The sequence below is a fragment of the Crocodylus siamensis genome, chromosome 1, assembly GCF_052110815.1.
Source record: "Crocodylus siamensis isolate JL-2025a chromosome 1, ASM5211081v1, whole genome shotgun sequence".
Taxonomy (NCBI): domain Eukaryota; kingdom Metazoa; phylum Chordata; order Crocodylia; family Crocodylidae; genus Crocodylus; species Crocodylus siamensis.
Window position 1 is genome coordinate 70,468,149 of NC_143395.1, and position 14,518 is coordinate 70,482,666.

Consider the following 14,518-nt stretch of genomic DNA (forward strand, 5'->3'; position numbering starts at 1 on the left):
TCTTACTGCCCTGCTCCACCGTCCTGCACTGGGTCCTGTCAGCTGGGCCTCAGAGGAGGCTTCTGCCCATGCCAGTCCAGCCAGGCTGCAGTCCCATGCCCGCTGTGGGTGCACAAGTTGGGGGGGGCACATGCCCCCCAACACATAGCCTGTGTTCCCCATACCTCATGATGCATTGTCTAAGCCCCCCGCCATGGACTTACCTGTGGGGAGCTGTGGGAGCTGTTCTCCATGCTGCCTGGCTGCCCCGTACATGCGCATGCCTGTAGCACCCCCTGCCTGATTGCCCTCCTCCTGCTCCCCTCAGCCCCAAGCAGGCCCCTGCTTGGGGCTGGGGGGGAGGAGGAAACCTACCATTTCCCATGCTTGTCTCCTTTAAAAGAGAAAGTCTGTTTTTTCCGTGTTGTTCTGCAGCAAATGGAAAAATCCAGATTTTTCCAGCACATTGGCCTCAGGGGGACCCCCTCCTCCCCATCGACTGGTCCCTGGGGCTCCCCTAAGGTGATACCAGTCGCCCATGAGACCAGTGGTTCTCAACCTTTGCTGTGCCAGGACCCATTTGTAAGCATGGATGGCCCATCCCCAACTCCGTGCCCTTCACTCCCGATGCCCAGGGCGGGGGATGGTGTGTGGGGCAAGGGGGGAGTGTTTGGGGGAACAGGGGGGCTCACGAGCTCGAACACTGCCCGCCTGCAAGTGAAAAGCGGTGGTTTGCCACAGGTTTTTCTCCTTGAAAGGAGAATCCAGGTTTAAACTTTTAAAGTTTGTTCATATCTTCCTGAGATCCACTTTTGGGCTGTGACCCACGGGGTGAGAGAGGCTGGACTAGATCCCTTCCACCCCCCAGACTGGCTTCGGGAAAAGGAACATGGATGGATGTGGGGGGAGGGGGCGGAGGAGAAAGGCAGAAGACCGGGGGTGCGGCGACCCCTCTGGGCGAGGGGAGACCAGCAGTGGCAGATCAAGGAGGCCCCTGTGGTGACACGGGGCAGGGACGGGGGCACCGAGGCGAGGAGCCCGAGGGCGGCGCTGGGTGCCCGGCGGGCGCTGAGGCGGCGGCGCCCCGAACGCCCGGTCGGGCCCCTTGTGACGTCACAGGGGCGGCGGGCGCGGCTCGGGGCGGCGGAGCAGGCGGCGGGCGCGGGCGACGGAGGATGGCGCTGCGGGGCGCGGCCCTGGTGGGGGCGCTGCTCCTGAGCCTGCTGGCCAGCGAGCCCGCGGGCGCCAAAAACGACAGCGGCTCTGCCCTGGACGCCGCCGTGGTGGAGCCCATCGTGACGCTCCTCGAGCCTGGTGAGGGGCAGCCCGCTCCCGGCCCGGCCCCCGGTGCAGTGGGGTGACTCCCGGGCCGCACGTGCAGGCAGCGGGCAGGTGCACGGGGAGCAGGGAGCAGAGAAGGGGCCTGTGCAGCCGCCCCATGTGGGCCCGGCGGCGGCGAGGGAGCTGGCAGCCCCTCGGATCCGCGCGTGTGAAGCCTGCGGGCTCAGCCCGGATGCAGGTGGCATCTCCCGCTTGGCGCGGGGCTCCCTGTGGCCTTCCTCCCCCTGTGGACAGGATCCCCTGGCCCCAGGCAGGGAGGGACAGTGCATCCCCGCTGCCTCATAGCTCCGGGCCCGCTCCTGTGAGCTCTGCCACCACACCAGACTCGCTTCTCTGGACAGAGCTCAGGATTGAAACTCCAACTGGTTTCCTCTCCCTTCCCAGCCTCGACTTTGAACATCCTTGGCTGAAACTTTTCATTAAGCCCATCAAGGGTTTCTTTTGTTGTTGTTGTTAAAAGTGTTTATCCAAATAAAGCAAACCACTTGCATTTGGGGATGCGACCGGTCACGCACGGAGTGAATAGCGGAACAGATTTCTCTGCTGCCCGGTTCTTTTCACAAGGATGCCAAAGGGAGAGAAGAATCCGAGCTGCCTTTGCATCGCGGAAGCTAATTGCGGGCCTGTGACAGGAATGTAAATGCAGTTTTTTTAGCACGTTCTCATCTCCGTGTGTGGGATTTACATATATAACTCCTATTAATGCTAATAGAAGTTACAGGCATCAATTTCTTTGTATAGGGGTGACACTGGGCCTTTTTATCCCCATCTGATGCAAACCAAAGCAGGCATTTTACATAATTATAGGGATCAATAGTTTCTTTTGCTTTTACTTTTTTTTGGCTTAAAGTTTTGGCGTCATTTAGAAAATTTAGTGAAGAAATGCAAGTAAACAAGGATGCAAGGCTGCATCAGAACCCAGATATATCCAGTACGATGTTCTTTAGAGCTTGTCTCTGGTTCTGATCCTGTTGCCCTTCTTTTAATAGACTTGGTAGAGTTCAGGATGAGGTTATGGCCAGTGATTTCTGCTAATTAAAACTCAGGAAGTTTCCTATGTTGAAATATGTTTAAAGGTTGAGTTGGAATGTTAGCATTTAGAAAATAAAATAACCTTTTTAATTCAGGGCTATTTTTCCTCATGATTAAATCAGCATTGTCCATCTGTGACAAAAAAAGCCCTACTGGTAATATGTTTTGCAGTGATGCTACTGAATCATACAAAGCATGTTGAGAAGATAGTGTGGCTTCCTCTATATGTAGAAAACATTTGCTTTCTTTGCTTAGTAAAGTTGTCCTGCTTCTGTTAGGAATTTCTGAAGATAATGCATGCATTCCCTCCTGGTTGCTTTCAAATTAAGTAATAGTGACCAAAATGTTTTTTTCCCCATTTGTATCTTTGAGATTGCAGCCTATCCTGTCAGACATGACTACATCTTGCCACATTAGACTCATTGTGCCATCTCAAGATTTGACTGCTGTAATTCATATTTTCCAAAGTAGATTCCTAAGGGAAGATCCTTAGCTGATTTACATTGTCGTAGCACCATTGTTTTGACAATTTACACCAGTGGAAGATCTGCCCTACCAGTGGTTACGACCAGTGGTTACGTTTATTCTGACTGCACAAGCAAGCATAAACCATGTTACAATAAAGTTTGAACACAGTCACTTTTAAACATGGTTATATTTTAACTGCAGACAGGACTTCTGACATCTCTGTCTTTCTGTTATGTTATGACAGTTGAGAGCAGCCAAAGCTGTTGAGTGAATGGCTCCCACTGATTTAATAGAAGATGTGTGAACTGGAAGCAGGGTTTCCGAAGTTAGGGGACAACTATAAAAGAATCAGTTTCTTTCTGAGGTTCATCAGAGCCAGAACCAGACTTCATTTCCTTGCAAGAGTATTTTGTTTCCATAGGACTTTACATGAGGGGCCAGTGACAGAATCTGTAATTCTTCTTTTTCTTGTTAAAATAGGTTGGAGTCTTTCATTAGCATTGAACTAAATTTGGAAATTATTCTTTAAATATTTTTGTGCATGTGCTAAAAGGCCATTTTGATTAACACAGCTCATGTATTGAAATAAATGACAAAAGCCATACTGACTTGAGGGATAGCACAGGAGCATAATTTTGTCTTTTCATGAATAATGTTGGGAAAAGTAGTTATCAGAGTTTGGTATCAATTTATTACTATGGAGTATGCAAAGTGCCTCTGTAGTAGCAAACCTTTAGTGTGGAGTAATGGAGGCAGTTGTATATTTGTGTATACTGTTTGCTAGTGGAATGGATCCACTCATTTTTTTGCACCAGAGAAATGCAAATGAATGTAAGGCATGAAGAAATATAAATGTTATGTAAAGTTTTAGTAGCTTATGAGAAGTGAAGAATGGACTTGTGTTACTGTATTTACATAAAACTTTGTAAATATAAGCCTTAAATATCAATAATTTAGAAACAAAGAAAATAAATTTGTACCGATGGGTATCTGTTAAAAGAAAAATGTATGCTGAGTAGGGTAAACTGCCAATGCAGACTTGTAAAAACATCTGTAATAAACTTTCTTGGTCTTTGAGCATTTTAGAAGATTAAAAAGACTTATTGTCTGTTCAGTGAATTCTTTGAAACAGCACTGCATTAAGTTATTTACTTCCTCTACTGAACAGTAACTTTCTTTTAACATCCTTATAAGCATTCCACTTGCATGCTAATACTAATAAAATATATTATCCAGATTTGAATCCCAGATGGAGATGTGAACCTTTTGCTTCTATATATTCTGTGAAACCCATTCCCTAACCTCAGAAGTACCAGAAAAATGGAAGACGCCCAATCACAGTGATTAAACCACAATACCTAATTAAAATACTGTACCTGGTTGACTCATCACTTGTGCTAGCTGTCTAAACCTGACCTTGAAATGTGATGGGGGAAAAAATATGTGGGAAGGCATACATTAGCCAGAAAAAGCTAGGAAATGAGTTGACTGAATATTGTTTAGAGAGAATTTTGCTTAACTCTTTTAAGGGAAGACCTATAGTTTGCATGAGGCTTATGTACTTTATGCTTCTCAATGATAGGTCATGTTAACTTATATCTATCTATCTATCTATCTATCTATCTATCTATGTTTTCACTTGAAAATCAGATTAGAATGTAGATGTTATTTGCACTCACTTTTCTGATATGTTTGGAAATACTTAATTCTTCTGTTTTATTTGGTGAGAGAAAAAACTTAGACAAAATGTTTTTTTTCCAGGTTTCAGCTCAAAATTACTAAGGCAGATTTTAAGAATGAATTTTCTGTTAATTGGGTATTTCCACCCCTGTGAAGAGGTTTCATTATATTAGAAATATAACTTCAGACTTTATGTTCAGGTTTGAATATCACCACTCCAGTGCCCAAGCAAGTAGAGTTTGGACCATGCACAGTTACATGTGGTAAGTAGCAAAACAGATGAATAAAACATACTGTAATTTGTTTTTTTGAAAAAAAAGTGCTAACTGTAGCAAATTAGCAGTTGTAATTTGCTTGCCCTCCTTCACCTCTCATTGATTTCAATTTCCAATAACTATAATTAACAAAAACAATCAAGCTGATTGTCATTAGAAGTTTAGGTCAGATCTGTTGTTTTATTAATTTCACAGCCTGCAAGCTCCTATTTTAAACCAGTTCCCTACGTTTATTAGCACATGAGCTGCCTTCACCAAAGTAACAATTTTCTCTATTTGTGAACATCTGTGAGATGTTCAGAAGATGAAAGATCTTCTGATGCATCTCACAGATGTCTTCCCACATACACTATTGCCAAAAAATTGCTTGTCTGCAGTACTCTATTCTGTATTCTACATTTATTCAATTTATAAATTGCGCAATGGAGAGAAGAGGTATCATCCTGGTGTGGGTAGATAGGAAGAAACTGTTGAGTACAAAAGAAGACATCTCTGGGGTTAGTGCAAGGATAGGCATTGGAATGAAGTGGTAATTGCACTGCTTAGAAATTTAGCAAAAGATTCGCATATTCTATCATTTGTTATGAATAGAAGCTGTCTCATAGTATTGTAGGGCTAAGAAAGAAAGGGAAAAAAATAATGAGTCTCCCCCCAATCTGATATAATTTTCTGCAGTGCGTTTTGTAACATTTTTCCTGACTAGTTTTCATTGTGTGGAATGAAGGGGCTTCCACTACATCTATTGTAACACCTTTGTCCATCTGGATGTCAGGAGGATTTTCTTGATACCTCACTTAATGGTTCTATTTCTCTGTTTTGTCTTTTAAACCCCCATCATATACCTCCCGAAATAACATCACTTTCTTTCATACTCACAACCTTGAGAGATGCAAGATTTGTTATAGCCCATCTCTCTAGCACATCTCACAAAGGTCCCTCTTTTTGAGGGTTTTAATTCAAGTCCAGAAGTGGCTTATGCTCCCTCCAAATTTGATGTCCCCTCACATTTATTGCTTAAAATTGTTTACATACATACTAAATAATCACAACTTAGAGGTGGTGAGGCAGGTTACTTACACTGAAAGTGAACCCTTCATGATTTTGAATTTTGAAAATGTTTTATGTCCCTTATTTTTTGGCCTTCTTGATTCATGACATGCCATGGTTAGGCGTTGGTGGGTTGAGAATTATGATCACAGTCCCCTCAGAAGAACTATTAAAAAACTATACACACTTAATTCTCACATTAATGCTTCTAGCCTTCAGTCATTTTTATTGCTGTTTGTACTTCCTCCAGTTCCTTATTATCTTCCTGGTAATGTTGTGGCTAGAATTCAGTATTTCCAGATGTGAGCTTACTGTAGCTTTGTAGACCCTCTAAGGCCTTATTTTCACATAACAGAGAAGCTACTTCATGTGTAACATGGTACTATGTGAGCCTTATTTTTTTTGCTTGTTGCATTAACCTCACATCTATTTGTTTTGTCCACTGTTACTTCAAGTCTTTTTCATTATAACTATTTCCCTGCCTGTTGAATATTTACACTCTTTATACTTTTACCCAGAAATAATAATTTGTATTTATCCAAACTGAAATCCATTTTAAGTTATTTTCTGTCCATATTTCTAATCATCATGTGTTTCTGTGCAAGTTAATTTGAGTAACTTTAAAGTACAACTTCATTTATCACATTGGGTGTGTCTACATGTGCATTTAAGCATATCTAAATTGAATGTGCATTACCTTGATTTGCATTACGCAGGTTTAGGTAGGCATCTACATGTGCAGGCATTAAAGCACCTTAACACTGTGTGTGGACTGACTTGGGCCTAACATTAATCTAGTCCACACACACAGCTTTAATGAGCTTTAATGCATCTACACGTGCATTAATGTGCTTTAACTATTCACACCTAAATTTGATACCTGCAAATGCAGATACCAAATTTAGGTGCAAATAGCTTAAATTCACCATTTTTAATGTACGTTAAGGGTGCACACATGTAGACACACATCCTTAATGTGCATTAACTTAAGCTAATGTGCATTAAAGTGTCACGTGTAGACACATCCAGTATTGCAGTAGATTAATGTCTGTAGAATTGGCAGCTGCTAAAGGGAGAGAGAAAGGAAAAGATTATTTGGAAGAAAAACTAGCCAAAGTGAAGTCAGGGGTTTCTAGAGAGTGCAGATCTCAAGATGAAGTCCTTTCAGTTAGTTCATGTTTGATAGAGTTCCCCAGTTGTAACAGGTACTTAAAACAGGTCAAGCTATTTCCTGTTAAATGCTACTGCAGTGCCTCAGTTTTTTAAACCACACTTTTTGATGTTCATAGTTTTTCTGCCTTCTCTTTCTTGGCTCAAAAAAATGAAAGAATAAAGAACTCCAGAGTAAGAGAAATGTGTTTAATAAAAGTGTCACTTCATTGCCATTTTCCCCTCTGTCTTTGCATCTCCAAAATGAGGCATTATCAGCAGTGGAGAATGATCCCTAGTTTATGACAGTTCCAGTGAGTGTTGCTGTCATCTTCTGTCACTTGAAGAACCTTTTCATAATCTATATATGTCATCTATAAAATAGTCTAACATCCATCCGTTGGTATCATACACATGTGTCACAGCAATTTATTTTTCACGAGTGGGATTAATTCAGTATTCAAATCAGTTTCCCGTTTATCATTACATTCCAGGAGGCTCTTACTTCTTTTCTTCCTGTGTCCCTGAAATTCAGTGAACAAATGCTTCCAGAATAATGGCAGCTTCTTCAGTGTGCATTATTCCCTCCCTACCACTCTGTCACAGTCTTTGTTATGTCAGCGAACTGCGTTTGCACTTTTTGCCAAGAAAATACTACACTTGTTCTGTGTGTTTCTAATTGTTCAGTAAGGTGGTTCTTATTAAAATGCTGATATTTGAAACAAAATCTATTATATTCAGTTGAATTACATATAGAAATTTCCCTTTCAAGATTTATGGTATTGTAAAGTGATTCAAGGTGCTCAGTCTTCTCTTAATCCTGTGAGATACTTATCCCCTTCAGGCCTGAGTGACTTCTATGAGGTGTAAGGATGGCCAGAACATCTCAGGGCTAAGATCAGATTGTGTAGGCTGCCCATATAGTGTTCTCTGCGCCGGTTGACATGAGAACTGAGAGGCCTATGCAGTTTGTAACGTTTAAATTTGATTGTTTTTTAGCAGTATGTTACATTCAGTTTCACTTTGAATTCTTTTAAAATGAGAATATTAAAAATGACTGATACAGCGTGACATGGTGAGTATAAGAAGTGTACTTTGTAGGGTTTGGTTGAGAAGGCAAAAGTAAGTGTTGCCAGACAAATCTGAGGTATGGTCTTAACAGGTGCTCTGAAAAGGAGCCTTTTGTACAGCACAGGAAATACATTGACATCCAGGGCTGGAAGCAAGGAAAGAAAGGAAAACTACATTATATTTTTTAATTTTTTTGCCCCAAAAGGGATTGGCATTCGAGAAACTTTATTAACCAATGGTTGCCCTGGGAGTGAAACAAAGTGTATTGTTCGTGTAGAAGAATGCAGAGGACCAACAGATTGTGGATGTAAGTAGATCCCTGTGATACCAGGATTTAGAGTGAATGTGTTTATTCAAGGCAGACAGCCTTATTCTTTGTGAGTGTGGTGGAAGTGGAATGAAATGATTGCATTCCAGTCTCCAATTACCCTATTAAGCAATCTAGTAACATTTCAAATCTCATTTCTGTACTGATGTCTGTTTGATTTCAAGTCCTTGTAAAGTACCATTTTTCTGCTCTTTCAATGTTGTAGATATGTGTGAAGTTATAAATATTTGACCAAACTGAGGATATTTTAAATTATTCTAATTGGAAGGATAATTTCAAAATAGCATTTATTGCTAGATAAATTATGAACTTTACGGGATGCACAGAGCTGATGTAGCCAGTTAATGATCTATCTATTACAACTTTATTTTTCAGGGGGTAAACCCATTTCTGAAAGCCTGGTTAGCGTGAAGATACCTTGTATTTTTGTACCTCCTGAAAATCGATTTACTTATGTTTGGAAAATGTTAATTCCAGACCAGGTGAGTAACTGACCTTTAGTTTAATACATTTAGTGTATTTATTCAATGCTTCATTCAACTCATACACACTCCTGGTTCAAGTATTTTCTTTCTATCTTTTCACAAATGAGATCTTGCAGTGTCTCTTTGAGAGACTAATACTCCAAATCTAGTGCGTGTCCCCTTCATGTGCTCCCCTCTGGTGCTTTTTGTAGAACACTAGTTTTCCTTTGTTGTTTAAGGTATCAATAATTTCTGTAAAGTAATTTAGAAAGAACCAGTTTTATTCTTTCTTTGAGTATAAATCTTGGTTTTCAAACCTACAGGTTGTGAATGGATGTCAGTGGGTCACAAACACTCTTCCCTTGCCATTTGCTGAATAGCATGTACTGAATAGAGATGGAAGGGGACTTCAGGGAGAGGTGTCCTGGCTGGGGAAACATGCTGAAAAAGTGTCTGAAGTAGAATAAGCACATTCTGTACAACATTGATATAGTGCTATATAAGTCTATAGTATTTTTTATCTATCTTTTTTTTTTAAATGTATAAAGCAAGCACTCATTCTCCCGAATGATTCCGCTATTCTGGAGGTACACAGAGATACCCATCCAGTTGCTTTCCAGTGTGACACAAAAGAAAATGATGACCTAATTGCCTCTGTAAAATATACAGTATATACCACAGCTGGTAAGTCCATAGCAGTTCTTAAGTAGTTGACATTTTACCATAGCATATGCAGTATTAGTTCTTCCTGAGATTATTAGCATTGTACATGAGCAACTGGTCCTGTAGTGATAAGTGCCGTACAAATACCTGTCGATAACAAAGAGATATAAAAGAAGATGATGTTACGAACAATGTGAGGTTCTTACAGAAACAATAAGTAAATCCTTAAATTTGAAAACATGTAAGCTAGGATAAAGAGTTTCCTCCCTTACCTACTATTTGGTCACTATTGCTTGGTCAGCTGGACTAGGTCACAGGATTTCTCCTCTCACTGCTAGTAAAAGGCAAGAAAGGCAACCAGTCATATGGAAGAAGCAATACTCTAGGTGTTGGCACCTTCTCTCTCTTCTCTGCCCCAATTAGACTCTTGCAAAATTACAGAGAAGCAGCAGGAAGGTAACCTTTTGAATGTTACCAATTTTTGCTGCCAAGTTCAATTTTACTGTTCATGAAAGATTTAGAAAAGCTTGAAAATTAAAAGAGCGTTTCATTAATGGAATATCTAGAACAGTTTTCTTCCCTCTTCTGGTGCAAGCCATTATTTGCTCACACTGTCAGGTGTGGCAGCAGTGGGTCTACTTTCCCAAACCTTGAGAGGCCACCTGGAAACTCCAGACTTCCTAAGGAAAATGTAAGAGGAGGGGCATTACCTGGTTGGTCTTCCCCTTCTTGAAAAAAATGAGGATTCAGATGGACATGAAACCATGAAGGACTGTAAGAAAATTTCCAACCTCATGTGCTCTCCCTTACAGTACTTCTTGGATAAATCAGTCTTGCCTGACAAGACTTTTCATTCACCTCAGTAAAACAGGCTGAGATACTTCCTGTACCTACCATTGGCTGCCACTCATTTTTTTGCACCAGAAAAATGCAAATGAATGTAAGGCATGAAGAAATATAAATGTACAGTTTTGGTAGCTTATGAGAAGTGAAGAATGGACTTGTGTTACTGTATTTACATACAACTTTGAAAATATAAGCCTCAAATATCAATAATTTAGAAACAAAATAAATATGGGTGGAAATAATTCTTTCACCCATTATTCAAACTCTTGAATTGCTTTAGTAGGACGGGAGGCTTCTTTTGAGAGATTCCAATCAGCAAAACACTTTAAACAGCCATGACTTATTTTCCTTTCTCCTTGCTTTCAGAAGAGTTCTAGTCTGACTGGTTCTGTTCATCTTTCATGGTACCTGGCAGAGAAAACCATTGTTTAGTATTCCCTCAGTAAACAGTGTGGTCATTGGAAAAAAAAAGCATGTCTCCTCACAATCCCGTCACATTTATTTGGCTATAAATATGCTGTTACTCATCATATACTGCTAGTTCCTACTATAGGCAACTGTAATGGGTTGGTTAGTCTGCACATAATCTAATTTTTATGGAAGTTCCGAAATGATCATCCACAAATTTATATGTACCTGTTTGGGGTATACTGACCCATGAACAACTGACTTAAACTTTCTTGGCCAGTTCCTTGGGTGCTCTGTCCTAATTATGCTATATATTGGCACAAAGGGGGAAAGAGCTGCTGAATCTCCCTAAAAAGGGAATCCCAGGTTTAGAGCTGATGTTGCTACCTGCCTGTTACAGCTACGCAAATAAGGAACTAGGACGTAGTATGGCTGAAGATGGTCGTGTTCCTTCCATCTCCAGCTAGTATTATTGATAGCTTCAGCTAGGGCTAAGTACAGACATTCAAAAAGCCCAAGGTGGGATCGACCTAAGTTGTGTACTTTTTTGTAAGCGGCATAGTTTAAATCAGTAGTGAACAAAACACATGTTTGCTCTTTGATTGGGGGGAGCAAATCTTAGACTGAGTGTTGCCATTTTTAAGCCAGTCTATGTGTGCTGAACTTCTGTTCTGTTATGGGTATAGACTGGTTTCTGGTCACTTACACTGATAAAAATGTAATGTCTGTATCTAGCTGAAGTGTTCATAGTTTCATTGTACTTTTATGTGAGTATTAGTAACTTAACATATTGTGCTGTTTTTAATTCCCTTCATTTTCTGATGTTGATGTGTGCAGAACTATGCACAGTGCCCCCCCATGTATGATCTTAGTAGGGCTGCATAGAAATGGACTACCTAACGTATGATTTCTGTCAGGTGATGGTCCTTTTTACAGCTCAGGATTACTTTACCTAATTTCCTGCCACCATATTGTATTGCATTGCAACTTCTAATTTACTGTCCTTTGCAGCCACTCAGTGTTTTTAGTCACTGTGGCTGCTTACATATGTGAAGAAAAAAATGGCACTTTACTTAAAACTTGGCACCAAGCCTAGCATATGCCCAGAAGAGGCATCTTGTTAGCTGGACCCAGCTCACCCAATGTCTGTATAGATCAAGTGCTTTCAATCAGTTTTAGATAAAAGCTCCTAAAAAGCCCCACTGAAGCATCTGATCTATACAGATGCTGTGGAGCCGGGTCCAACTAATGCGCCACTGCTTCTGGTAAACCATGGGGTTTTTTCCCCCCATGTTGGTCAGAGCCCTCTTTTTCCAATTGCTTTGAATCTTCTGCAGTCATTTACACCTATGCAAAGTAGGTGTAAAATATTGCTATTCTGATTCAGATTCACTTTTCATAGTACTACGGGTTTGCACAAGGTGTTAGGAAGAATCAAGTTCTGTTTTTCAAAATGATTTTCCTTCCATTTAACATCTTATCTAGATGCTTAAGCCAGAATGATCATGCTCTTTCTTCCTTTTTTTCCTTCCTTTTCTTCCGTTTAAAGAATTGGAAACAAGAAGATCAAAGAGACCAGGAGCTGATGTAGTTCTGGTGTTTGTCCTGATCACGGGAGTTATTGTTTGTGTTGGCGTGATCTTTGCATTAATTTTCATAATTCTTCACTGGTAGGTGGACAGCATATAAATATACTTTTAATGTTATTCGATCAGGGAATGATACTATTCAGTGTAAAATTGATACTCAGATGAGCTAATTTAATTTTTTGACACTAGAATATTTATATTGCTAGTGAACGGTACATTCAACATCTTTACCTAGAGTAGCCTTGACAGAAATACTTTCCAAAGGAACCCTTTAGATTTCTCCTGGAAAAGGCCAGGAAATTCTGTGTAAGAGAATATGAATATCTAGTTGAACTTGTATGTATGTTCAATTGTTGCTTCCATTTTAGGGAATCTGTAAAAGCCTTCTGGAAATCAAAAATTGCAAGGAGCTCCAAAGAAGAGCCATCAGGTTCTAAAGGATCACTGAGAGCCATAGAGGAAGAAAGAGGAGCAGCATTGGTATTAGGATCAGGATCAGCATTAGCATCAGCATCAATGTTGGCAGCAGCACCAGCACTGACCCCAACAGCAGATGCATCACAGCACTCACACATAGAAAATAACATGCAAGAACAAAGGTCTTTTCATGAGTGGAACAATGAAGAAGAGAATTAGAAAGAAAAATAAGACTAAAAATGTTTGAAAAGAGATTAAAAGATGTTTAGAATACCTACAGTATCATTTTTAAGGACTGCTTTTTGCATATCATACACGCTGGCTGTAAAGGACTGACTTCGAAAAATGGTGGGGTCGAACTACTTCAGATAGGTTTTAATTGTTTTCTGAGATTACTAGTTCTTTTAATAATCTGATCATCTCTGGTGCTGAAAACCAGAAGCAACGTTTTCCAAAGGAGCTTGGAAATGGCATATTTAGCATTTTCACATTTTAAATATTAAATGGTCTGAATCCGGGTGTCAGAGAAATGGCCCATGGGTCTTCTGTGGAATTCTGGCATACAAAGACCCATTGGAGGTACAAGTTGGTGGTGAAAGGGCAAGTGGCAGTAGTCCTAACCTCTGTGGCTCATGACCTGTACTATTTATTGCTGCTACTACTCACGCCACCATCAGAAATAGGTCTAGATCTGGCCTGTGAGGAGCCCTGTGCTCTGGATCTGGCCTGGGGAGGATAAGGGCATCACTGCTCTACACCCATGGGAGCCAACGTTGTTGGCATGCATGCTACAGATTAAGCTCCATGCCTGCCCTGAGTACCACACGTATGCTCTTCCCCTGCCTGATTTGTTGCTTCCTACACTATCTGCCACCGTGCTGCCTGTCCCTTCCCTGATCTACTATGTGCCACACAGAGGCTGTCCATACCACTTGTGGCACATGTGTTGCAGAGTGGCTATGCCTACTCTAGATGAAGATCATCCTCTAAAGTATTCACATGTGATTAATAACCAGCCTAAAGGCTTGTATATAATCACTGTGGCCCAGATTCTTCTTGACCCTAAGTGTGTATGTAATGGTTATGGTCAGGCAGGTGCCCCTTTAATATATTTCACCTAAAGGAAAAATAAAATATTTTTGGCAGTTAATAGCTAATAAACTGGGCACTTAACTGGGACTTAGTTAGAAATTAGGGGTATTTACATGTGTTCTGAAAAGCAGGGTAGGGAGGGAAGTTGCTTTAATTACAGCGGCTCTGAGAGCCACTCTAATTAAAGCACCTGGACCATCACATATATCAGTGTCCCCATGCTGAAAAATGGTGGTGGGGGTGCTTTAACTAAAGCTTATTGAACAAGCTTTCGTTAAAGCATCCTCACCACCATTTTTCAGCATGGGGGCGTTGATACATGTGATGCGGAGTCTCAATTAATTGAGACTCAATTAATTGAACGTGCTTTCATGCACTATAATTAGTGCATCGGAGCAGCCTCAATGCACGCATATAGGTGCCCTAGCTACCTGAATCCACAATATCCCTGCTTAAGCAACCACAACATTAATGAATGTCCCTAATTCATTTGGCAGCTATATTTTGGACTAAAGATGCTTTACTGCCTGTGCTTAGGCTTCCATGCATAAAGTGTGCCTAGACCATGCCTAATACATGTATACAGCATTTAATTCATTATGAAATGCAGCAGCCATGGTCACCTTCACAGATTGGAAGGGAGGGGTTTCCCTTTTGTCTAATAGCCTA

General features: G+C 40.9%; 1 protein-coding gene across 1 annotated transcript; it reads left to right on the forward strand.

The window, feature by feature from the left end:
• Positions 1 to 1,154: 1,154 nt before the first annotated feature.
• SPACA1 (sperm acrosome associated 1) lies at positions 1,155 to 12,976 on the forward strand. Its single transcript, XM_090031406.1, has 7 exons — positions 1,155 to 1,293; positions 4,701 to 4,763; positions 8,248 to 8,349; positions 8,746 to 8,852; positions 9,383 to 9,518; positions 12,301 to 12,421; positions 12,709 to 12,976. The coding sequence occupies exons 1-7, from the start codon at positions 1,155 to 1,157 to the stop codon at positions 12,974 to 12,976; spliced, it is 936 nt and encodes a 311-aa protein (XP_089887532.1).
• Positions 12,977 to 14,518: the final 1,542 nt, after the last annotated feature.

Excerpts from the sequence above, each read along its gene's own strand:
- SPACA1 (XM_090031406.1), top strand. The coding sequence starts at position 1,155 with ATGGCGCTGCGGGGCGCGGCCCTGGTGGGGGCGCTGCTCCTGAGCCTG. Across the intron at positions 1,294-4,700 it reads CGTGACGCTCCTCGAGCCTG|GTTTGAATATCACCACTCCA; the intron begins GTGAGGGGCAGC and ends CTTTATGTTCAG. Across the intron at positions 8,350-8,745 it reads AGGACCAACAGATTGTGGAT|GGGGTAAACCCATTTCTGAA; the intron begins GTAAGTAGATCC and ends TTTATTTTTCAG.